This window comes from Gopherus flavomarginatus, chromosome 4, assembly GCF_025201925.1.
Source record: "Gopherus flavomarginatus isolate rGopFla2 chromosome 4, rGopFla2.mat.asm, whole genome shotgun sequence".
Classification (NCBI taxonomy): domain Eukaryota; kingdom Metazoa; phylum Chordata; order Testudines; family Testudinidae; genus Gopherus; species Gopherus flavomarginatus.
In genome coordinates, this window is record NC_066620.1 from 35,175,573 (window position 1) to 35,201,516 (window position 25,944).

The following is a 25,944-nucleotide window of genomic DNA, read 5'->3' on the forward strand; positions in this document are numbered from 1 at the left end:
CAGTAGTCTGGAAAAGTTGAGAGCCACTGCTCTGCAGCATGTGAGTGTAAATCAGGTGAGTTGGGCATATCTCCTTTAATCATTTTTCTGGCATTGCAGGGACCTGGTGCACCTAGGTCCCTCCTATTTTCTCCCTGTAACACATAATAGAGAGTCTTCTTTGGATCTCATTTACTTTGGTCTCGCGTCCATTGTTGAGTTTATTGTGCAGATGCTGGCTGGGGCATTGGTGGCCTGATATATAGGAGATCAGACTAGATGATCTAGTAATCTCTTCTGGCATTAAATTCTGTGACTCTTATGATTACATAACTAGAGGAATTTCAGCGTCCAGTGCAACAGAGATGGCAATTCTCTAGCATATTATATATGCAAACAACTAAATACACAAAAGTTGTTCAGATGTGTGTGCGCACTGGAATTATTTTGAAAGCATAATCTTTAAAAAGGAAAGTTTTAAAGAAAATAACTCTATGACATGGAATAAAAATTATGTATTTTGAAAAGAGAAGCGAGATCTATTTCTAATTCACAAGTGTTTTCATTAACATGCAGAGTGAGTTTATTTAAGGAACATTGCATAAGGATTTTTGTGTGTCATTTTCATTGCCTAAGCCTCAACCATTTGGTGTCATCCACATGAATTAATACTTATGCTGATATAGAGCCCCACTGATTTTAATGGGACTTTGAGCAGGCATAAGGGTTCAGGAAAGGCTCTTCCCTAAATTTGTTCTACTTTATGATCAAAATTTGCTTTTGCATATGTAGTACCATCACGTTTATTTACCAGTCCCTCCATTTTTGCCAGAAATTAACTTAAACAGGACATGCTTTGTGGTATCATAAAAGAATGCCTTTGAATGCTCATCAGTCTGATAGTAAACATATGGTGAATGACCAATAGAGTTTCTCTGTCGATTTAATTCTCTTTGGAATGTTAACGCACAAGCTCCCTACACCTGGGCAGTCCCAGAATGAGTGCCTACAACTTCTAGTACTTTTAATGTCTCCAATAATGGCTGTTCCATAGCTTTAATTTGTAGCCTTGCTGTGGTCCAATATAATCTGAGAGAAGTTTTGAACTTCATCCAAATGTAACCTTTTTTATTTTTTAATCTAGTCACTATGAAACCTCAAGCCTATCCTTTGGTCCGATTTAACATACCTAATCACTTATACTATTTTCATCATCAGAGTATCAGAAGGCCTCAAAGATATTTTTTCCCCAATTTTTTTTTTTAGTGAATAAATGACTTAGTTGTAAAAAAGAAAAAAAAAGGGAAAAAATAGGCTTATAAATAGTCAATGCCTGGTGTACCCTGCATTTTGCCTTTTTAAAAAGGAAGCATGAGAGGTGCCTACATCCACTAAGAAATTTACTCAGGACTTTCACATTATGTGTCCTAACAGTTGGTACTTCTTGGACCACGTTTTCTTAAGCTCACAGTATTTTTCAGAACAGACACCCCTCCCTCCCCCTGTCAGATATTTTGATTCCATTTTGCTTCATTAGGAAATTTTAGACACATGGGTATAGCCAGACTAACATAATTAACAACTATGACACCTATTGAGTTAAATACCTATTTTAAAAGCAAACTAATTATGATTAAGGTATACTCTGTTGGGTAAACGCTCATCTACCAAACAGAGCTTTGTTTGATTGGGTAAAGAGTATGCACAACAATACAGATATTTAATCAGGTCAATAATGTTCCTTTAAAAAGTCTAGATATAGATATAAAATTAATCTTTAACACATTTATCCCAAATACGCAGACAATTTCACATAAAATTATGTTTAAACAACAGTTTGGTGACCTTAGCTGCCCTTGTTTGGGCAATGCAAAGTTAAGGCAGATGCTTTTACATGTCAGTATGAGACCATAAGAACATAAGACCGGCCATACTGGGTCAGGCCAAAGGTCCATCTAGCCCAGTATCCTGTCTGCTGACAGTGGCCAATGCCAGGTGCCCCAGAGGGTATGAACAGAACAGGTAATCATCAAGTGATACATTCCCTGACCAAGTATGAAGTTATTTAAACATAATATATAACTTTATATTTTCCTTAGTTCAATACAAGTACTCACTTGCCAAACAATATTGTGTTTATTAAGTTCTAATGATGTTATTTTAACCATTTCTCCATTTGCATGTATTCCTAAGAAATGCATCAGAATACTAAATTATTTTTCTAATTAGTATGCTAATAATATAACCAAACATACACAGATTGTAATAGGGATGAAAAACCTCAGTTTTCTGACCATTTTAAAAACCTGGTTCCAAAATCAGCTAACAGGCAACAAGGCTTTTAACTTATCCAACTCTAATAAACTGGCTATAAAACAACAAATTAGACTTTAGAGGTCCAATTATGGCAAATCTCCTGTAATTCAAGTTATATCCATTTTATCAGAGAAGAGTATTTGACCATAGCAATAACTGATGCTGACTCACAAGTGATGAACAAACTTACCTCTTGTTAAATTAATGTATGTATGACTAACCTGGAAAATATTCATCCTCCAAATCCAATGAGAATTTACAATTCAGTGCTGTCATAAACATACAGCTAAGGGGAGCATAAAATCCCTCTTTACCCTGTAAAGGGTTAATTCTTCTTTTACCTGTAAAGGGTTAAGAAGCTCAGATAACCTGGTTGGCACCTGACCAAAAGGACCAATAAGAGGAGAAGATACTTTCAAATCTGTGGGGGAAGGTTCTTGTTTGTGTCTTTGGCCACGTCCAGACTAGGTATTAAAATCGATTTTAGATACGCAACTTCAGCTACGGGAATAACGTAGCTGAAGTCGAATTTCTAAAATCGAGGTACTTACCTGTCTGGACGGCGCAGCATCGATGTCCGCGCCTCTCCGTGTCGATTCCGGAACTCCGTTCGGGTTGATGGAGTTCCGGAATCGATGTAAGCGCGCTCGGGGATCGATACATCGCGTCCAGACTAGACGCGATATATCGATCCCCGAGCAATCGATTTTAACCCGCCGATGCCGCGGGTTAGTCTGGACGTGCGCTTTGTTTTGTTCTCTCGGAGTTAGCAAAGGAACCAGGGCAGGGCTAATACATCTCCCTAAGCCATATTTGGACTAAGCATCTAGTATTGCAGAAATAGTAAGTACATCTCTACCCCGATATAACGCTGTCCTCGGGAGCCAAAAAATTTTACCGCATTATAGGTGAAACAGTATTATATTGAACTTGCTTTGATCCGCCGAAGCACGCAGCCCCATCCCCTCTGAGCGCTGCTTTACCACGTTAAATCCGAATTCATGTTATATCAGGTTGCATTATATCGGGGTAGAGGTGTAATAGCAAAGAAATGCGTTAGATTATCTTTTGTTTTAGCTTGTGAATTTTCCCTGTGCTAAAAGGGAGGTTTATCCCTGTTTTTGTAACTTTAAAGTTTTACCTAGAGGAAAATCCTCTATGTCTGGTATCTTTTTGTTACTCTGTAAACTTATCTTCCATCCTGATTTCACAGAGGTGATTCTTTTATCTTTTTTTAAAATAAACCTCTTTTAAGAACCTGATTGTTTTTCAGTGTTCTAAAAACCCAGGGAGGTTGATCTGTGCTCACTTTTATTCTTAAGTCTCCCCAGGAAAGGGCGTGTAGGGTCTTGAGGGGATATTTTGGGGGGAGGTAGGGCTCCAAGTGGCCCTGCCTGAATGTTTGTTTAAATCTCTTGGTGGTGGCAGCGATCAAGGACAAGGTGGAACTTGTGCCTTAGGAAAGTTTTAACCTAAGCTGGTAAAAATAAGCATAAGGAGTCTTTTATGCCGGTCCCCACATCTGTACCCCAGAGTTCAGAGTGGGGAAGGAACCCTGACAAGTGCATTGGCAATTTTTTGCCCCAGAAGACCACTAAAATACTCTACAGGCTTACAAAGTCAAAAATAATCTTTAATATTTCAAAACACAGGAGCAAACCAATCGTTTAACAAGAGTAAATGTTTATTTTTTCTGTGGTATTGACACTGCACAGACATTGTTTACTACAACCATAACCTTTTTTAGAGCACTCAATGCCAATTGAAAAAAAAAAAATTACTCCCTTCAGTATGTGATCAGTTTGATTCTCTTACAAATGCAGAAGGAAATTATATGTATAACTACTTTCAAGAGATAATGAGATTTCCCTACAAGTGTGCATCATTTGAAGAATGGAACTCACAATTAACACAAGCAAAGTAAAGAAACCAATGACATACAGAAAAGCAAAACAACAAAAGATGGCAGGAAAAAATGAAGTATGAATAAATTATCACTGCTTGCAAATGTCAAATCTTCCACAGTTTTCAATATTGATGAAAGTAGGCAAAAAAAGAATCTCTGATTCAGAGGAAAACATATCCCTGACTGATTGAGGAATATAAATAAAACAAATATCTTCACGAAAAATAATTAGTAAAAGTTGCTCATGTTCATATTCCACCAATACAAACATGAAAATCCAGGAAATCCCTCGTTAATGGTCTGATCCTGTTCCTGACTTCAATGGTGCAGGATTGAGCCCTGAAACTTCAACTATCCGTTGCAATTTATAGCTATGATTTCACCTTCTCCATGTTGCCACACCCACATCATAGCATAAGTGGCTCCATCCTCCATTTCCACACAAAACATGCAACTTTTAACTGCAACACATTGAATGGTTTAAAATGGATGATTTACAATTGTTCAGAATGTTGAATTGGTGTTTGTGTAAGTAGCTGGTTAGTATGCATGACAATGTGTGTTTTTTTTTAATTGAGAGCTATATTTAAGTGTTGGGTTACAGTATGGTAAATGAAAAGAATTGTTTTAAGTGGAAACAGTCTGTAATAGTGTTTATCATTTTGGGAAGTTTCCATTTGTAATATTTCTAATTGTTTTATTTAGTTGATGTAAGTGAAGAAGTATGTGATGTTATGTTTTTTCAATAGCTGATGTCTGTGGTCAGAGTTAAGGTTGCATGTGCCCTGTGGAGACTGAAGAGGTATGTGAGTTGTGAATGTGAACAACAACCTAATCTAAAGAGGGTGAAATCATGGTTGTAGATTGCAAGGAATGACTGAAGACCCCTTTTAGGGATGAGCTTTTTCCTAAACTTAGAAATATCAAGAATATCAAGCTCTCTCTTCTGTGTTTTTCTGCAGGACTCTGTGGCAGACTGGAATATGAACAGCGCTCAACTGAAGAAATGATTTTGCAGAACCTTTCACAAAAAGAAATATTTCCTCCCAATTACTTACCAGGCATTTGAGTTAGGTGGTGTAAATATAAAATAAAATATGTTTTAAAAACGGCTGACTAAAAATCCATTCCCCTGTCAATTGCTCAAGTTTTCCTCTCCTACTCCTATGACTTCATAAGTCTTACTAGTCCTCCAGTCACCTGGCTTTGTGTATGGTATGGATTTTTTGTTTGGTTGGTTTTTTTTAGCAAAAATATCCTGACATTGCTAACTCCAGCGGGGATCCATGATGAATATTGACCGTAGGAGCACTATCATAGAGAAAGCTCCCACAGCCAGTGACTCTTTAATACCATGTTGTCCAACTCAGCTTATGAAAGTTCTAATTACTAGGTGGTTTAAAAATGCTGGCAGCTGTAAGGATTTTAGCTTGGAGCTGCACTGAAGTTAACAATTTAAAGACAGGAAATTTTTCCCAACAACGCCCAGCATAGTCCAGAAATATCAGTATGCTAACAGTATAAACAAACATGCACAAGTCTTCTAGGAGTAAGAGTGAACAGACCAAAAGTGGACAGACCTGAATTTCTAATGTAAGAGTAGGCAGGAATAAAACAAAACAAAGAAAACTTACATTTAAAAGTCATATAACTTCCAGTCTTTGTTTATATTTCAAAGAAACAAAAAGGGATAAAATAAAACGTTTTCCACTTCGTGGGTTCCCTTTAAAAACATTGAAGCAGATGCAATCGAGATAGAAAAGGAGAAAAGTTAAAGAAGTTTTCGGCAACGTCTGCATTTCAGAACCAAAGGCATGCCACTATACAGGCCACAAAAGAACATGAAACTTGCTGGACAGTGAAAGAATTGTGGGGTAATACCATGACTTCTTCCACATATCCAGCACTGTCTGATTTAAAAATATATATATATATATCTATATTATATATATCTATACACACATACACACACACACACACACACACATACATTACCTAGGAATAGCGGAGTAGTTTCTTCATAAGTAACGTCATTAGTCTCAGCTCCTGCCTCCAAGAGAACACTGATGCTTTCCAAACATCCATTATTTGCAGAAAGATGTAATGCACACGTACCCTCAAATGTCTTTGATTTTATGTAGTTATCAGCTGGAGCTAAGAATAAGAAGAATTAAAAAAGATTTTTCTAACACGAAATTCTAAAAAGGACCGTCACTTGCCTTACAGGATTCTTGTGCCTTGGATCTCCCACCCAAGGGCACAAAGAGTGAAGCAGGCTCAACCATCCCTTAATTCCTTCACCAAGACATAATCCAGGTGGTATAAGACTCCGTGGTAGCAGAGAACAAGGGCAGACTGTAGAATCCATGCAGACAACACCTCTCTAGAACCACAGTTATTGTAACGTAAGTAACTGTTCTTTCTTCTCTGAGTGATTGTCCACATGGATTCGACTTCTGATCACTAGCAAGACCTCATAGTCAGGAGGCTGGTATTAGAAATCCTATTTAAATGATGACTGCAGGACAGCTTGGCCAAGGCAGGCATCAGATTTTTGATGTTTCAACTGAGGAATAGTGTTGGCTGAAAGTGTAAATTGCATCCCACATAACTGCTCTGAAAACATAAGAAATAGGGATCCTTTTCAAAGAAGCTGCAGAAGCTGCCTGAGCCCTGCTGGAATGGATTCTAACTAGCATGGGTGGATCTAAACTACCTATCGCTCAGAATGATTTAATACAGTCTAGGCCAGGGGATCTCAACTTTTTTTGAATCAGCTCTCCTTCCCTCGCAGCTTTATTATTTTTTTTTTAAACTTGAAGTCTTCCATCCCCCTCATTTATAACGTGGGATGTTCCAGTGTAATCTAGGTGGAACTGGGGCCATTAATACATTGATCTCAATAAAGTAATCAGACCCTTGATTCTGCTGTCTAACCATGCACAGGCTAGGAAACCTTTAAAAGCACATACATCTGAATATCTGCAAAGTTTCCAGGCAGTAATTCTCAGTTTCAGCATCAGAGTGCTGGTGGGCACTGCGAACTTCTGTGCCAAGTCACAATGCCATCAGATGGCGGGGGGGGGAGGGGATGACAATTTGCCCTAGGCCTGGGCCCCACAGGGGCCCTGTGAGCCGCTCCGGGTTTTCGGCGGCACTTCCCCAGCGGGCCCTTCACTCGCTCTGGGTCTTCGGCGGCGGGTCCTTCAGTGCAGCGGAAGACTCGGAGCGAGTGAAGGACCCGTCGCTGAACTGCTGCCAAAGCTTTGGAGCGCCGCTCAGTGAGTACAAGCGCTGCAAGCGGCAGGGGAGAAAAAAAAAAAAAGCTGCGATCGGCAGCACTTAGGCTGCTCTACCGCCGCAGCTTCATTCTTTGGCGGCAATTTGGCGGTGGGTCCTTCCCTCTGAGAGGGACCCGCGGCTGAAATGCTGCCGAAGACCTGGCCCTGCCCCAGGCCCCCTGAATCCTCTGGGTGGCCCTGTCAGATGGACGGGCAGCCAGGCCGAATTTGGATGAGTGGCATTGCAACCCAGTACATTAGTGGGAAAGCTCACTGCGTCCCTTTAGAAAGTCTAACACAAACACTGCTGTACTGATTTAGACCAATGTTTCTCAATGACCAGTCTGTGGACCAGCGCCAGTCCCTAAGATCTCTCTGACACAGCAAGCCAGTCCCTGGTATCAAAAAGGATGAGAAACACTGATCTAGACAATCTTTGGATAGCTACTGTCTGACTATTCACCCTATCTGGAAATGCTACAAATAGCCTGGCGAATTCCTGAAGGGTCTTTTCTGTTGAAATAACATAAGAGAGCACTAACCACACCAAGGGGTCCAGTTTGGCTTCCCCTGGGTTTGAGTGAGGCTTGGGAAAGACAAGCAGCAGGTGAATCACATAATTTAAATGACAATCTGAGACCATTTTTGGTAAGAACTTTGGGTGAGTCACTGTCTTTATGTAACAATGTAAGGAAGGCTACCCATGAGGGCCTGAATTTCCCCTACCTTTTGAGCTGATGTATAGCAATTAAAAAGGCAGTTTAAATAGATAAATAGTGTGAAGAGCAAGCTGCTCAGGGCTCAAAAGGGGTTTTCATTAAACCAACTAAAATTATACTGATGTTCCAAGAAGGAGGGAGTTCCCAGACTGGGGGAAACATGAGTGAGGTCCCTGAAGAATCTAGCAACAGTAGGGTGGGAAACAGTACGGTGTAACCCTGAATGAGAGGATGATGAGCTGATTTTCCTATCAATTGTGCCTTTATGCAGCTGATGGATAGGAATTAAGGCTCCTAAGGGAGTCAGGTGGAGTTCTGCTGCCCAAATAGGGAACACCTCTTCCATTTAGTTCACAGGTCATCCTATCAAGTCTTTTCTGCTATGCACAAGGCTCTTCATTTTCGGTATTTACCATTTTTAGCAAAAATTTCCCAGATTTTATAAAAGTTATTTAAGTTTTTACCAATTTTCACACTAATTTTGAACTTCATAAGTACATGAGAATACTGATTATGTTAAAAAAGACCAATATATTATATTATGTAGATGTGTTTATGTTACTAATCCATTAGTCTAAATGTAAATGAGACTATTAAAGTAAGGCAATGTAGTGGAAGGTACACATGCACATGTATGTAAGTGTATTTCTAGGTTGACCAGATAGCAAGTGTGAAAAATCAGGATGGGGAGACAATAGGAGTAGGGGGTAATAGATTGCCTCTGTAAGAAAAAAAACGCAGTATTCAGACAGTCACGATAATATCGGGACATCTGGTTACCCCATGGATGTCAGTGCTCGAGTCCTTAAAAAAAGGAAATGCTGGAACTTCCCAGACCCTACTGCAAAAGGAAAGATGGCAGATAGGTAACCTAGGCAGACCCTAAGGCAATCCCCTGGACCTGACACCCAGTTCTGAAGTTACCGAGCTGCCATCTCTCTTTCCAGAATGGGGAGCTGGGTCAGAAGTACTCTTATATTTTTCTCTATTTATTTTGTTTTTTTCTGTCCTCTCATTCCCCTAATATTATCCCTAATACTTATATCCAGAAAACTGTTGAAATTAACTTTGTACACCAGTTTTCACCAGTCTTTAGTTTTTGTAATAAAGATCAATGCATTCCCTGAAAATGAGGGCCTTGGATATGCATCAATAAGTTCTGGACTTCAGCTGAACAGCTTCTTCCAATGGTAGTTAACCAGAGAGCATCCACGCTGTCAAACGCAATGATGCTGGGTTCAGATGTAAGATTTGACCTCTATTATGGGAGCTCACATCAGGTAGGACAGTTAGTGTTACTGGGGACTGACAGACTCATGAGGTCGAAATACCAAAGTTGCTGTAGGTCAAGTTAGGCCTAGTATGATCATTAATGCTGTACATGTACATTATCACCGAAGTCCATGAGATAAAGAAAGCCTGCGCTGTAAACCCCACTTGAACAGAATGTTTGGCATTTCCTGTTCCATCTGAAGTAAACAGGTCAATTCTGGCAACCTTAAATTTGGCATTTCCTAATTTATGAGTGCTTGACTTTGCAACCTAAATAACATTCTTTTAACATGTTTTTTTTATGTAATATAATAAGATAATTACTACCTCAGCACTGCAAACTCCACTTGGGATCTCAGAATTCAATCAGCTGTGCTTAACAATAGAGAAAACTTTTTTTTTTCCAGAAAAGTAGGAATATATATTTCAAAGACATCCATAGAGTATTCCTACCCTTGAGCAGAAAGGTGCCATTTTTATAATATATTTTTTCTGACCCTAACCACATTTAAATTTACAAAAAAAATCAGAAAGTGAATGAGGTTGGTTTATCTTATGTTACAGCGTATTCTATTTATAGGGGAAGTGAGCAGGGAAAATAAAACTAACTTGCCTCATCTTGAATGAAGTTTTCCTTACCTGCATTAATTAACAGCTTCAGACATTCACTGGAGTTGTGAAATGCTGCTTCGTGGATTGGCATCCATCCTCTGTTATCAGGAACATCAACGCTATATCCCTGTTTAATTAGTTTCCTCAAACTTTTGACATTTCCTTCTCTAGCTGCAAGTCCAACACTGGAGCATCTGTCTGAATAGGCCTCTGTGAAATCCATCCTTCCACAGCTCACTCTGAGAATAGAGGGCAAAAAAGTTACTATTAGTCCAGCAAGTCTGTAATTACAACAGACAACATATTCTTAAAATCTGAGCCAAGATTGTCAGGTATGCCCAGTTTAATTCATCTAATGGGAACTCCCTTTTGGGGTTAATTTTAGGCAGTATTTACACTATTGCCATCCTGGGAGGTAAAATTTTGCTTGTGTTTCAGTGACATTTAAAGTCTTTCTTCAAATTGTTTTGAAACTGGTTTATCTTGACACCTTCCCTGGATAATATGTACTCTACACTTATCCTTGAATGAAAGATACCATTTCTCAAATGCTTTACAAATTACTAATTTTTGAACACTCAAGACATACTTCATATTAACAACTAAAAAGACACAATCCTTGAGCCAAAAGAATATACAAACCTTCGGCCTGATCCTGCAATTAGAAGTGCACAGACCATTCCACCCACGTAGCATCTTACAGTTTTCAGTCCGGCTCTGCATGAATCTGACTGCAGATATACAGACATGAAACAGGCAATACAGGGAAAATAGGTGAGGGTAAGGCAGGGTGGTCAAGTGACGAGGGTGCTAGCCTAACACTTCAAAAATCCAGGTTCAATTCCCTACTCTGTCACAAACCTCCCATGTGACCTAGGACAAATTATTTAGGGCTTTCTTCATTGCGAGCTAAATCCAGCTTCTGTAATCAATGCAGCAGGCATTGATTTAGGCTGTCTGGTGAAGACAAACTAAGTCAATGAGAGAGTGCTCTCTCATAGACTTTAGTACTCCACCTTCCCAAGAGGCAGAAGCTATATCGATGGGAGAGCATCATGTAGACATCTCTGTAAATTGATCTAAGCTATGTTGACATAAGTTACATAGCGTAACTTAAATTGACTTATCTTGTTAGTGTAGACCAGGCCTTGGTCTCAGTGCACTATCATACTTTGCTGCCTCAGAGGGGTATTGTGAGGATGAATACATTACAGACTGTGGGATGTTCATGCCCAGATTTTTAAAAGGTAGTTAAGGCATGCTCTGCTCATCATTGTAAAGCTTAAAGCGATTGAAACTATGTCTTCCCTATCGCAGTAAGTCAGAATCATAGAAAAGACGGTTACTTACCTTTGTAACTGTTGTTCTTCGAGATGTGTTGCTCATATCCATTCCAGTTAGGTGTGTGTGCACCGCACGTGCACATTTGTCGGAAAACTTTTACCCTAGCAACTCAGTGGGCCGGCAGGTCGCCCCCTAGAGTGGCGCCGTCATGGTGCTCGATATATACCCCTGCCGGCCCACCCGCTCCTCAGTTCCTTCTTGCTGGCTACTCCGACAGTGGGGAAGGAGGGCGGGTGTGGAATGGATGTGAGCAACACATCTCGAAGAACAACAGTTACAAAAGTGAGTAACCGTCTTTTCTTCTTCGAGTGATTGCTCATATCCATTCCAGTTAGGTGAATCCCAAGCCTTACGTAGGCGGTGGGGTCGGAGTGAAATGTGGCAGAATGAACACTGCTGAGCCAAAGGCTACAGCAGCACTTGACTGTTGAACCAGGGCATACTGCGAAGCAAAGGTATGGACCGAGGACCAATTGAGCTGCGCGACAGATCTTGTGGGTAGGAACACGAGCCAGCAAGGCGGCAGATGAAGCCTGAGCCCTGGTAGAATGCACGGTGATGTGGCTTGGGGAAATATGAGCCAAATCATAGCAAATGCGGATGTACGCCATCACCCAAGATGAGATCCTCTGAGAGGAAAACAAGCAAGCCTTCCCTTTGGTCTGCTACCGTGACAGAGCTGGGGCACCTTACGAAATGGTTCTGTCAGCGCAATATAAATGCGAGCACTCTACAGATGTCCAGGGAGTGCAATTCTGGCACCCATTGCGTTGAGCTGTGGGTAACATGAAAGGCCGAAACCACCTTAGGGAGGAAAGCCGGGTGTGGTCATAACTGCACCTTGTCTTTGTGAAACCTAGTGTACAGTGGAACCACCGTGAGAGCTCTGAGCTCGGAGACTCGTCTGGCCAATGTAACAACTACGAGGAAAGCTGTCGTCCAAGACAGGTATAACAGAGGGCCGGTCGCGAACAGCTCAAATGGGGGAGACATAAGTCTGGTTAAAACTAGGCTGAGGTCCCAGGTTGGGGCTGGGCTGCGCACCCGAGGGTGCAAGCGCTCCAAGCCCTTGAGGGACCTCGAACCCATAGAGTGTGAGAACACGGAACGTCCACCTTAGCCTGACTGGAAGGTAGAGATGGCTGCCAAGTGTACCCTCAGCGATGATACCGCCAGGTCCTGCCGCTGAAGGCCAGAGGCAGGCCAAACAGAGGGGATCGAGACCTCAGTATGAGCAAGATCGAGCGTATTGCACCTGTAGAAGAAACGCTTCCACTCGGCCAGGTACGTTGACCAGGTGGAAGGCTTCCTGCCACCCCGGCTCAGTTACGCAGCAGCCACACCGTGAGGCGAAGAGGCTGCAGGTCCGGGTGATGAAGCCTGTCGTGGCCCTGAGTGATGAGGTCTGGGTGGGGTGGCAGGGTAATTGGGTTGGTTATTGACAGGCCGAGCAACGTGGTATATCAGTGCTGCCTGGACCACGCTGGAGTGATCATGATGATGCACGCTCTGCCCCTGCGGAGTTTGAGTAGGACCTAATGAACCAGTGGGAACAGTGGGAAGGCCTAAAGGAGTTGGCCTTTCCACGGCATCAGGAATGCGTCCAAGATCGATCCCGAGGAGAGACCTTGGAAGGAGCAGAACATCTGGCATTTTCTGCTCTCGCGGTGAGCGAAGAGGTCTATGTGAGGAAAAATCTCCACTTCTGGAAAGCAGAACGCCTCACATGGGGCAGAGTGACCACTCGTAAGACAGGAAAGACCTGCTGAGTCAAAGCGCCAAGCCGTTCCGAACGCCTGGGAGAAAGGATGTCACCAGCTCCATCGAGTGGGCCATGCAAAAGTCCCAGAAATGGATGGCCTCCTGACAAAAGGGGGGAGGACCATGTCCCTCCCTGGTTATTTATGAAGCACATGGCCGTTGTGTTGGCTGTAAACACCGAGATACCACGGCCTCGCAGCTGCCGCTGGAACCCCTGGCACGCCAGGTGGACTACTCTCATTTTTGGGGCATTGATGTGGAATGCCAGCTCCCGAGAAGATCAAAGGCCTTAAGCTCGGAGGTGACCATGAGCACTCGAGCAGAGAGATGACGCGTCCGTCATCAGGGGCAGTGAGGGCTGGGCGGATGGAACCGCATCCCCGCCCACACCAGGGAGGGAGTTAGCCACCACTCTAGGGAGCCTAAGGTGCTCGAGGGAACGGTGACTACCATGACCATTGGGTCCCTGTCCGGGCGGTACGCCAAGGTGAGCCGGACTTGGAGAGGACGGAGGCGGAGCTTGGCGTGTTTGGTTACAAACTTGCGGGCAGCCATGGACTCAGGAGACTGAGACAAGTGCGAGCCGAGGTCGTTGGGAAAGTCTGCAGACCTCGGATGATTGTTGCCATCGCCTAAGACCACGGCTGTGATAAGCAGGCTCCGGCTAGGTCAGAGACCAGGATAGCTCCTAGGAAGTCCAACCTCTGCGTGGGAACCAGAGTGGATTGCTCTATAGTAATCATCAGGCCTAGACCTGTGAATAAGACCGTGACGATGCCCACGTGCTGAGTGGTTTGCGTCTCGGAGTCTCCTCGGATAAGCGAATCGTCCAGATATGGAAAAACGCATATCCGACATCAGCGAAGGTAGGCGGCGACTATGGCCATATTCTTGGCCAATACCTGTGGGGCTGCAGAAAGGCCAAACAGTAGGACCGTAAACCAGAAGTACTGACGGTTGGCTAGAAAGCGGAGGTATCTCCTGTGCGGAGGGAAGATGGCGTTGTGAAAGTACGCGTTCTTCATATCAAGGGCGGCATAGCAGTCCCCAGGAGGCAAGGATGGGATAATGGTTCCTAGGGATACCATGCGGAACTTCAATCTTATCCTAAACTGGTTGAGTCCGCGCAGGACTAGGAAGGTCTGAGACCTCCGTTCGAGTGGGGGACTAGGGCATAACAGGAGTAAACCCCCTTGCCCCTTTTGTCAGTCGGCGTCTGCACCTCTTGTACGAGGAATTGCTCGTGAGAGGGGTCCCTGAAGGGGGACAGGGTTGGAACAAATTAGAGGTGGTACCTATGCTCCACCGTGCGCAGGACCCAGCGATCTGAAATTAACTGGGGCCACGCCAGGAGAAAGCGGGATTGGGATCCCGGCCTGTGACGGTACACCGCCCTCAGGCGCACCTTGGAAGGTTCGTCTTTGGTCCCAGTGGTAATTGCGAGGGACCTTGACCTTGGCTCTTTAGGGGTCCTGACATTTGTCTGCGACCACCTTGGCCTCACCGTTTGCCAAAGTCCTGTCTCTGGCTAGGCACAGAGTATGGTGGCTGGGGACAGAAAGGCCTGCGTTTGGTCGCTGGCATATGCATGCTGAGAGAGCGCATTAGGACCCTATTGTCCATCAGGCTTCGCAGCCTGGGGCTGTCTTTGCCGCGAAGAGGCCTTTACCAACAAAGGGTAAGTCCTGAATGGCATACTGCAGCTCCGGCCGGAGGTTTGAAACCTGAAGCCATGAGATGCACCTCATGGCGACACCAAAGGCCAGAGTCCTGGCTGCAGAGTCTGCTGTGACCAACGAGGCCTGGAGGGACGCTCTGGGTACCTTTTTTTTTCCCCCTCGTCCTCCAAGACGGCAGCGAACTCTTGGCGGAAGTTTTGAGGGAGAAACTCCATAAACTAAACTACCGTCACCCAGGTGCTATAATTATAGCAGCTAAGCAACGCTTGTTGCTTTGCTACCCAGAGCTGCAGGGCCTTTGCAGAGTACACCTGGCGGCCAAGTAGGTTCATTCGCCAAGCCTCCTTCGGTTTCGGGGCTGGCGCCCGCTGGCCATGCCAATACGTCTCCTTAACAGACTGAAAGACTAGTGAGCAGAGAGGAGAGCGGACAGACGAGTAGTCGTACCCCTTAGAGGGCACCATACCGGGTCCTCTACCTCTGGGACCTCCTCCACCTCAGGTTGTCGGGGGGTGTATCAGAACTGTTGTCCTGAGCATAAGATCTGCGCATGTGGGATGACACGGATGCGTGTCTGGATGCCATGGAGGTACTAAAAAAAAAGGCATGGGCAGAGTCTCTGACTCTATCGGACCTTGCCCAACTCGGCACCGGGGACCGGCACCAGGAGGCGTACCGGTACCTGGAACGAGATCCAGACCTGCAACCAGAATGGTGCTGGGAGGTCGACCGAGATCTCGAGGCTCAGGAAGAGGCTACGGGAGTCACGGTACCTGTCGCGGTGCCGGGAGTCGGAATGGTGCCGATAGTAGCGGGTCGGCGAACAGGATACCGACCGGTGCGGCGAGTGCGACCAGTACCGATGAGGAAAACAGCACTGGGACTGCAAGTGGTGTCGGGTGTGCCGACGGGACCTGGAGCGTCTGCGGGACCGTGATCATGAACAGTGCCACTCTGCTGTGCCGACAGAGGACGGTCATATGAAGAGACTGTATTACCCACACCAGCGGTGCCGGGGTCAGGCAGCATCGACTCTGTCATGGCAAGGAGATCCCTCACCGTTGGTAATGTCTCCGGCGTGGAGGGAACAGCAGGCTCAACCACAGTGCATACTGGGGAGCTGTCAGGCACCGGATTCGACGGCCCTCGTGGGACCGGGATCGACGGTACCGAGGTCGTCAGAGCCTCGGTAGGTGTCGGTGCCGGGCGATCCGACTTAGACGAGCTCTCTGGCTGCGATGCGGTTGGCACGGAAGCAGCAGGAGCAGTAAGCTCAACCATGGCGCGTGCCGGGAAGCTGTCAGACACCGGATTCGACGGCCCTTGTGGGACCGGGATCGACGGTGCCGATGTTATCGGTGCCTCTGCAGGTGTCGGTGCCGGGCGATCCGACTTAGACGAGCTCTCTGGCTGCGATGCGGGTGGCACGGAGGCAGCAGGAGCAGGGGCTCAACCACGGTGCGTGCCGGGGGGCCGTCAGGCACCAGCGCAAATTGTAGGCTCTCTCAACCTCAGAGGAAGGGAGCGGTGCCGAGTCGACTTCGGTGCCGGTGAAAGGCCTTGGTAGTACCGGCGGGGTCCGATGCCGAGGAGGCGCTTCTGCCAGCTCAGTGCCAAAGGTGGAGGGGTAAGTGAAAGTCCCGCTCCTTCTTGTTCTCAGCTTAAAAGCCTTGCAAATGGGGCACTTAGCTGTCAAGTGTGATTCCCTGAGGCACTTCAAACAGGAGTCGTGTGGATCTCCCGTCGGCATCGGCTTCTGGCATGCCGAGCCCATTTTACAACCCGGTGAGCCGTGCATGGGCTCCGGCACCGGGTGCAGGGAAGGGGCTACTTCCTGAACCCCGCTAACTATTACTAAACTAACTATGTTAGCAAAGAGAAAACGTATAACTATACAAATATATATATAAAAGGATTATAACATAACTATATACGAGAACTACGAGTAGCTAGGGAAGTGGAGGTCAGCTAAGCCATGCTCCACTGTTCCAACGACCGACATGGGCGGTAAGAAGGAACTGAGGAGCGGGCAGGCCGGCAGGGGTATATATCGAGCACCATGACGGCGCCACTCTAGGGGGCGACCTGCCGGCCCACTGAGTTGCTAGGGTAAAAGTTTTCCAACAAATGTGCACGCGCGGCGCACACACACCTAACTGGAATGGATATGAGCAATCACTCGAAGAAGAATATTAGTTTTGGAAGAAACCTCAGGAGGTCATCTAGTCCAATCCCCTATTCAAAGCAGGATCAACACCAACTAAGTCATCCAAGCCAGGGCTTTGTCAAGTTGGGCCTTAAAAACCTCTAAGGATGGAGATTCCACCACCTCCCTAGGTAACCCATTCCAGCGCTTCACCACCCTCCTAGTGAAACAGTGTTTCCTGATATCCAACCTAGACCTTCCCCACAGAAACTTGAGACCATTGCTTCTGCCACCACTGAGAACAGCCTAGCTCCAGCCTCTTTGGAATCCCCCTTCAGGTAGCTGAAGGCTGCTATCAAATCCCCCCTCACTCTTCTCTTCTGCAGACTGAACAAGCCCCGTTCCCTCAGCCTCTCCTCGTAAGTCACATAACCTAGCCCCCTGAACATTTTCGTTGCCCTATGCTGGACTCTCTCCAATTTTCATATCCCTTCTGTAGTGGGGGACCAAAACTGGACACAATAGTCCAGGTGTGGCCTCTCCAGTGCCGAACAGAGGCGAATAATCACTTCCCTCAATCTGCCGGCAATGCCTCTACTAATACAGCCCAATAGGCCGTTGGCCTTCTTGGCAACAAGAGCACACTGCTGATGTATATCCAGCTTCTCATCCACTGTAATCCCTGGTCCTTTTCTGCAGAACTGCTTCTTAGCCAGTCGGCCCCCAGCCTGTAGTGGTGCATGAGATTCTTCCTTCCTAAGTGCAGGACTCTCCACTTGTCCTTGTTGAATCTCATTAGATTTCTGTTGGCCTAATCCTCTAATTTGTCTAGGTCATTCTGGACCCTATCCCTACCCTCCAGCGTATCTACCTCTCCCTCAGCTTAGTGTCATCTGCAAACTTGCTGAGGGAGCAATTCATCCCATCATCCAGATCATTAATAAAGATGTTGAACAAAACCGGTCAAGGACCGACACCTGAGGAACTCCGCTTGATATCAGCTGACAACTAGATATTAAGCAATTGATCACTACCCATTGAGCCCGACAATTTAGCCAGCTCTCTATCCACCTTATAGTCCATTCATCCAATCCATACTTTTTTAACTTGCTGGCAAGAATACTGTGGGAGACCATATCAAAAGCTTTGCTAAAGTCAAGATATATCAAGTCCACTGCTTTCCCCATATCCACAGAGCTAGTTATCCCATCACAGAAGGCAATCAGGTTGGTCAGGCATGACTTGCCCTTGGTGAATCCATGCTGACTTTTCCTGATATCCTTTCTCTCCTCCAAGTGCTTCAAACTGGATTCCTTGAGGACCTGCTCCATGATTTTGCTGGGGACTGAAGTGAGACTGACCAATCTGTAGTTTTTCTCTTTCTTACCTTTTTTAAATATGGGCACTATATTTGCCTTTTTCCAATCGTCTGGGGCCTCCCCCGACTGCCACAAATTTTCAGAGATAATGGTCAATGGCTCTGCAATCACATCAGCCAACTCCCTATGTGAATAATGTAGCTGGAGTCAATGTAGCTTAGGTCGACTTACAACAGGGTCCACACTACGCTGGGTCAATAGGAGACACTCCCCCATCAACCTACCTTACTCTTCTCGTTCGGGGTAGAGTAGCGGGGTCGACTTCACTAAACCCGCTAAATAGACCCCAGTGCATCAATCCCCAGAGCGTCGATTCAGGGGAGCAGTAGTGCAGACATAGTCTTAGACAGCTAAATCCTATTTCAAAAATTGACTTAGTCATGGAGACTTAGCTGTCTACATCACTTAGGTCTTGTAATACTGAGCAGAGTAATACCTTCAATACCTTTATATTATTACAGTAATGGGGGGAAAATATATACCTCAGATATACCTCAGGGGTTACAATAATAAGAACATGAGGTTACTCAGGCAAGATATCTGCATAACTTGATGATTCCATTACATCAGATTGCTTGTTTGTCAGTTATATTATTAACTTTTATTTTGTTTGCAACTTGACAAGAGTGAGATTTTTAAGAGTGATATGGAAAAAACACAGTTACCTAACTCTCATAACTGTTGTTCTTCAAGAAGTGTTGCTCACGTCCATTCCAAGTAGATGTGTGCACACCATGTGTACAGTCATTGGAAGGTTTTTCCCCTAGTGCAGGGGTCGACAACCTTTCAGAAGTGGTGTGCCGACTCTTCATTTATTCACTCTAATTTAAGGTTTCGCATGCCGGCAATACATGTTAACATTTTTAGAAGGTCTCTTTCTATAAGTCTATAATATATAACTAAACTATTGTCGTATGTAGAGTAAATAAGGTTTTAAAAATGTTTAAGAAACTTCATTTAAAATTAAATTAAAATGCAGAGCCCCCCAGACCAGTGGCCAGGGCCTGGGCAGTGTGAGTGCCATTGAAAATTAGCTCGTGTGCCGCCTTTGGCACACATGCTATAGGTTGCCTACCTCTGCCCTAGTGGTACCAGTCAGGTCGGCTGTGGAGCCCCCTGGAGTGGCATCCTTATGGCGGTTATATAGGTCCCTGCCAACTCGCCGTCTCTTCAGTTCCTTCTTGCCGGATACTCCAACAGAGGGGAGGTGGGTGGGTCTTGGAATGGACATGAGCAACATATCTTGAAATACAACAGTTACGAAAGGCAGGTAACTGTTTTTTCTTCTTTGAGTGATTGCTCATGTCAATTTCAAGTAGCTGACTCTCTAGCAGCCCCCAGAAGAGAGGTTGGAGTTCAAAGAGTTGCAAACTGTAGCACGGCTCTACCAAACGCAGCATAATCTTTAGCCTGCTGCGTGATGGCATAGTGCAACACAAAGGTGTGGATACACTACCATGTTGCTGCCCTGCACATGTCCTGAATGGAGACTTGTGCCAGAAATGCTGCAGATGACGCATACGCTCTTGTGGAGTGTGCTGCCAATGCTTGGGCTAGAATCTTTGCTAGGTCATAGCACATTCTGATACAGTCCATCATCCAAGAAGAGACTCTCTGGGATGAAACAGGGAGACCCTCCATTCTTTCGGCAATAGTGATGAAGAGCTACATCAACTTCCTAAACGGCTTTGTTCGCTCAATGTAAAAGGCTAATGGCTGTCTAACATCCAGGAAATGAAGTATGCATTCCCTGTTGTTGGCGTGCGGCTTAGGGTATAACCCTGCCAGAAGGATGTCCTGATTTGCGTCAAATTGCGAAACTACCTTGGGAGGAAAGCTGGGTGCGGCCGCAATTGTACCTTGTTCTTATAAAACACAGAATAAGGGGGCTCGGACATCAAAGCCTTGAGCTCAGACAACCTCCTCGCTGATGTTATAGCCATTAGGAATACCAGTTTCCAAGAAAGGTAGAGCAGCGAGCATGTTGCTAGGGGCTCAAAGGGTGAGCTCATGAGCCTTGAGAGCACCAGGTTAAGATCCCATGGAGAGATCGGCTGTTTTACTTGGGGGTACAGTCTGTCCAACCTCTTGAGGAAACAGCCAGCCAGAGGATTAGCAAACACTGAGCGGCCCACTGAGACAAAATGGAAAGCCAAAATTGCCACCAGATGCACCTTTACTGATGAGACTGCCAGCCCCTGTTGTTTCAGGAGAAGTAAATAGTCCAGGATAAAGGGAATCGAGGACTACAATGAAGGAGTACCTTTCTGTAAGGACCAAATGGAAAATCTCTTCCACTTTGCCAGATAAATGGCGAGAGTGGAAGGTTTCTTGCTGCCTAGGAGAACCTCCCTAGCTGAGTCTGAGCAGGTAAGTTTTAGCGGGTTCCCACGGAGTTTCCATGCTATGAGATGAGAGACATTCTAAGTTGGGGTGCTGGAGGTGGCCATGGTCCTGCGTGATCAAGTCCAGAACTAGGGGAAAAGTCATGGGCATATCCACTAACAGGTCCAGCAGCGTGGTGAGCCAGTGCTGACATGGCCACGCTGGTGCTATTAAGATTAACTATGCTTTCTCTCGCCAGACCTTGAGGAGGACCTCATGGACTATAAGGTGGGTGCATAACTGGTTTGATAACCGTACTCAGAGAGTAGTTATTAATGGTTCCCAATCCTGCTGGAAAGGTATAACAAGTGGGGTTCCACAGGGGTCTGTTTTGGGACCGGCTCTGTTCAATATCTTCATCAAAGACTTAGATATTGGCATAGAAAGTATGCTTATTAAGTTTGCAGATGATACCAAACTGGGAGGGATTGCAACTGCTTTGGAGGACAGGGTCATAATTCAAAATGATCTGGATAAATTGGAGAAATGGTCTGAGGTAAACAGAATGAAGTTTAACAAAGACAAACGCAAAGTGCTCCACTTAGGAAGGAAAAATCAGTTTCACACATACAGAATGGGAAGAGACTGTCTAGGAAGGAGTACCGCAGAAAGGGATCTAGGGGTTACAGTGGACCACAAGCTAAATATGAGTCAACAGTGTGATGCTGTTGCAAAAAAAGCAAACGTGATTCTGGGACACATTAACAGGACTGTTGTGAGCAAGATACGAGCAGTCATTCTTCTGCTCTACTCTGCGCTGGTTAGGCTTCAACTGGAGTATTGTGTCCAGTTCTGGGCACTGCATTTCAAGAAAGATGTGGAGAAATTGAAGAGGGTCCAGAGAAGAACAAGAATGATTAAAGGTCTTGAGAACATGACCTATGAAGGAAGGCTGAAAGAATTGGGTTTGTTTAGTTTGGAAAAGAGAAGACTGAGAGGGGACATGATAGCAGTTTTCAGGTATCTAAAAGGGTGTCATAAAGAGGAGGGAGAAAACTTGTTCATCTTAGCCTCTAAGGACAGAACAAGCAGCAATGGGCTTAAACTGCAGCAAGGGAGGTTTAGGTTGGACATTAGGAAAAAACTTCCTAACTGTCAGAGTTGTTAAACACTGGAATAAATTGCCTAGGGAGGCTGTGGAATCTCCATCTCTGGAGATATTTAAGAGTAGGTTAGATAAATGTCTATCAGGGATGGTCTAGACAGTATTTGGCCCTGCCATGAGGGCAGGGGGCTGGACTCAATGACCTCTCAAGGTCCCTTCCAGTCCTAGAATCTATGAATCTATGAGTGGGAAGGGCAGGAATGCATACAGCAGGAGCCCTTTCCAGGACAGGATGAAGGCCTCCAAGAGCGAGCCAGGGTTGTGATTCAAGAAGGAGCAGAACTGTTGACATTTCCTATTGTATTGCGTCACAAACAGGTATATCTGGGGAGATCCCCATCTTTGGGGAATGTTGATGATGACGACATCTGAGAGAAGGGACCACTCCTGGCTGTGAAACAACCTGCTGAGGCAATCGGCCAGTTTGTTTTGTGAACCTAGAAGGTACGAGGCCCCCAATTGTATCGAGTGGGTGATGCAGAAGTCCCACAGGGAAGAGAAGCGAGCACCACCCTTTCTGTTTATATAAAACATTGCTGTGGTATTGTCTGTCAATACGGATACACATCTGCCCTGCAGATGGGTTTGAGATGTCTGTCAAGCGAGGTGAACTGTCGACAGCTCCCTGACATTGATGTGCAGCAAAAGTTCTGCATGGGACCAGAGGCCTTGAGTCCTGAGTTCACCTAGGTGCACTCCCCATCTCAGCGCCGACACATCTGTGACTAGAGACGGCGACAGCTAAGGTGTGGAAAAGGGTATTCCCGCACATACTGCTTGTGGGTTGACCCACCATCAGAGGAATTCGAGAACCTGAGGAGTAAGAGTGATCAGTCTGTCTATGTGGTCTCGGTTTGGCCTATAAACTCAGGCTAGCCACGCCTGAAGGGGACGTAGTCAGAGCCTGGCATGCACTATCACATACGTGCAGGCAGCCATATGTCCAAGCAATTTCAGACAAGTCCACACCATCATAGTGGGGAATCTCTTGAAATCCTCTATGATGGTGCTCATGGCGAGGAAATGAACATCCGTGAGAAAAGCCCTTGCCTGGGTGGAGTCCAGGAGGGCCCACATTATCCTTTGTGTAGGGGGTATGTTGAGTTTGCAACATTTAGAATGAGACCGAACCTGAGGAATGTCATGCGCACCAGGCTCACGTGGTTCTCCACTTGGACCCAAGATTGGCCCTTGATAAGACAGCCGGTATGGGAATACTTGCACCTGCCACTTCTGCAGGAAGGCTGTCACGACTGCCATGCACCTGGTTGACACCTCAGGGGCCACCAAAAGGCCAAAGGGGAGGACTGTGAAATGATAATGGATGTTGTTGACCATGAATCAAAGGAACCTTCTCTGGGATGGGATTATGGACACATGGAAGTACGTGTCCTTTAAGTCGAGGACAGCATACCAGTCCCCCAGATCCAGAGAGCGGATAATGAAAGCCATGGAGATCATGCGAAACTTCAGCTTCTTCATGAATCTGTTGAGGTTTCGCAGGTCTAAAATAGGCCAAAGCCCACCTCTGGCTTTGGGGATTAAGAAGTAACAGGAATAGAATTCCCGGCCCCTGAACTACATAGGTGCCTCTTCTATCACCCTGACTTGTAGGACCATGTGCACCTCCTGCATTAGAAGTTGCTCATGAGAAGGGTCCCTGAAGAGGGATGGGGAACGTGAGTAGGAGGGTACACGATTTGAAAGAATATCCCAATTCTACCATGCTCAAGACCCATCGCTGCAAACTCAGTACCAGGTTCAGTGCTGGGTACGGCGCTGACCACAGCATCAGCCTCAGTGCCAGCCCAGGAGCAGGGCTCCGAACCCTTTGGAAGTTCCCTCACCATGGAGGCAGACAGAGGCCCCCATCTGTCCAAGGCAACCAAAAGGGATCTGGAGCTTGGCCCCTAGGCTTGATGATATGCCCATGAGGTCCAGAACAGCCACTGAGCAGGCACCTGCCAATGTGGTGGCCAGGGCATCATCGGAAGATGTTGCATCGCATTTTGCCTGGAGCGACAAGACTGGTGCCACCTGTGTCTGAAGACGTACAATTCTGGCTCCGACTCGGAGGACGAGTCTGATCTCGGACTCCACGGCAGTGCTGTTCAGGATAGTTCCGGTGATCAGTGCAGAGGAGAGGGCGAACAGTGCCACAGCATGGCCGGTTTGTCCTTGGAAATTCCAGCCCCCCGCCAGCGCTGGGGAGTGCTGGGTTGCCATCTCTATGAGGTTCCTGGCAGCCTCGAATGTGTTAGGAGTGGACAGCATGTCCAACTCCTTCATTTGGCTCTCCCATAGGTGGAACCATTGAGTCCAGTCTCATTGGACTCCCTGGTATGGGAAAAAGTTGCTGCAGGATCTCTATGGACCTTAATAGTATTTTGATTCCCCCCATCATTCTTGGAGACTCATCTTATTTTTCTAATCCTGATTTTTATATAAAACTTTTTACTGGACACTTGAACAAGAGAAAGGACCTGTTCTACTATATACCCTGAGTAACTGAAGAATGACAATGGACTGTGCGTTTGGAGATCTGAGAGGGAGAGGCTGAAGACTGCTGAGCAATATATACCATATGTGACAACTGCTTGCTATGGTCTGCATGACATCTGTGAGATCCTCACTGATGGGTGGGAGGTGGAGGTTCAGACACTTTCATTACTGATACTATGAACAGCCAAGAGGCTCCCTTTGCAAACTGCAGCAAATAGTCAAGGCCACAGGGTCAAGGACACCCTGTGCACCTACTTTGAGACTAGCAGCTGAATTGTGGCATGGTTTCATTAGTGTGTGTGTAGGGATTTAATTAAACAGATGTACCATAAAGCAGTTTAAAAAGCAAAATAAACTTTTTTGGAAGAGTGTTTTGGTATGTACACGGGATATGTGATATTTTATGAACCTTTATTGAACTTTTGTCAAAATTAACTATTACTGAACATCAAGCAGTGCAAACAAAAACATTAATTGAATAAAACTATATTTTTAGCCACTGCAACATGAACAACAACAGTGAAAACAATGCAAAACATCGCAAACTGTATACAACATCATTGTGCAGATATGCACCACATTAGAAAAAAGTTCTGGTGCTACACTTGTGACAAGCATCTGTATGTGCAGTATTTCTGCACAGTGGCTTTGCCTTGGATTGTGGATGGCATGAAAAGAAACTACCATTTGTCATCGTAAGGGTGAAGGAGGGTTCCCAAAAGTCACAGTTTCCAGACTCTTGTGGTATGGTGGAGAGAGGGAAATGCCTGTGGCTTGAGTTTTGGGAATGGTACTGCTGCTCCCAGTACCTGTTATTCCCTATGGCTGCAGAACATGTCTGTGCTGGGATTCTGGTGCTGTAGCAGAACATTGTGCCAACATGTTCTTAGACAAGACAGTCTGGTTTTGCATGTGCTCCAAGTCCTGTCTCAGCATCTCTCCCTGTCTATGCACGTTTTTTGCCTTCCTCTCAGTCAGCACGGAGAACCTCTGTCTTGTCTCTCTGAAAGAAGAATTTCTGTTTACTCGTCTGTCTTCTTACTCCACTTATGGGATGCTGTCACAAAGTCCCCAAACACTTCACCTTTGGTCTTCCCTTTTCTGATTAATCAGGTATTCTGCAGTTGACAATGTTCCTCTCCTTGGGGGCCATAGGGTGTCAGATGAAGAAGCAGGGGGAGCTGAGAAACAGAACAAGTAGTTACTGAAGCGATTCAAGTTTCCATGGCAACAATTATAAAATGCTCAGTTCTGGAATGCTATTTCAAGTCTCTTGCCAGTTGGGGAGAAAAGTGTTTCACCTGAATTTCCCTCTGCACGGGAGCCTTGGCTATGATTGGCTAAGGTGGGCAGCAGAGTTTCAGGGGTTTGGACTGGTTGTTTGCACGGGCAAGGAACCTAGGGATGGACAGAAGGATTTGGAGGTCTACATGGGCTGAGGAGGACAGGGCCTAGGATGTTTGCAGGTGCCATACTTTGTCTGCCCGTCCACTTCTGCAGGCAGTCCTAGCATTGGACAATGCAACCTTAATACAGAGGCAGAGAAGAGGCTTTTCGA

General features: G+C 45.6%; 1 protein-coding gene across 3 annotated transcripts in view; it reads right to left on the reverse strand.

The window, feature by feature from the left end:
- ASB3 (ankyrin repeat and SOCS box containing 3) overlaps window positions 1-25,944 on the reverse strand; it is a 128,359-nt gene that overhangs the window by 58,329 nt on the left and 44,086 nt on the right. For 2 of the 3 annotated variants that reach the window (XM_050951864.1, XM_050951865.1), the window contains 2 exons: window positions 10,113-10,324; window positions 6,197-6,355 (listed from right to left, as the gene is read on the reverse strand). In XM_050951864.1, the coding sequence (XP_050807821.1) occupies window positions 6,197-6,355; window positions 10,113-10,308 (355 nt within the window). In that variant the 5' untranslated portion in view covers window positions 10,309-10,324. The remainder of the gene's footprint in view (window positions 1-6,196; window positions 6,356-10,112; window positions 10,325-25,944) is intronic. The other variant, XM_050951866.1, reaches the window with a different exon arrangement.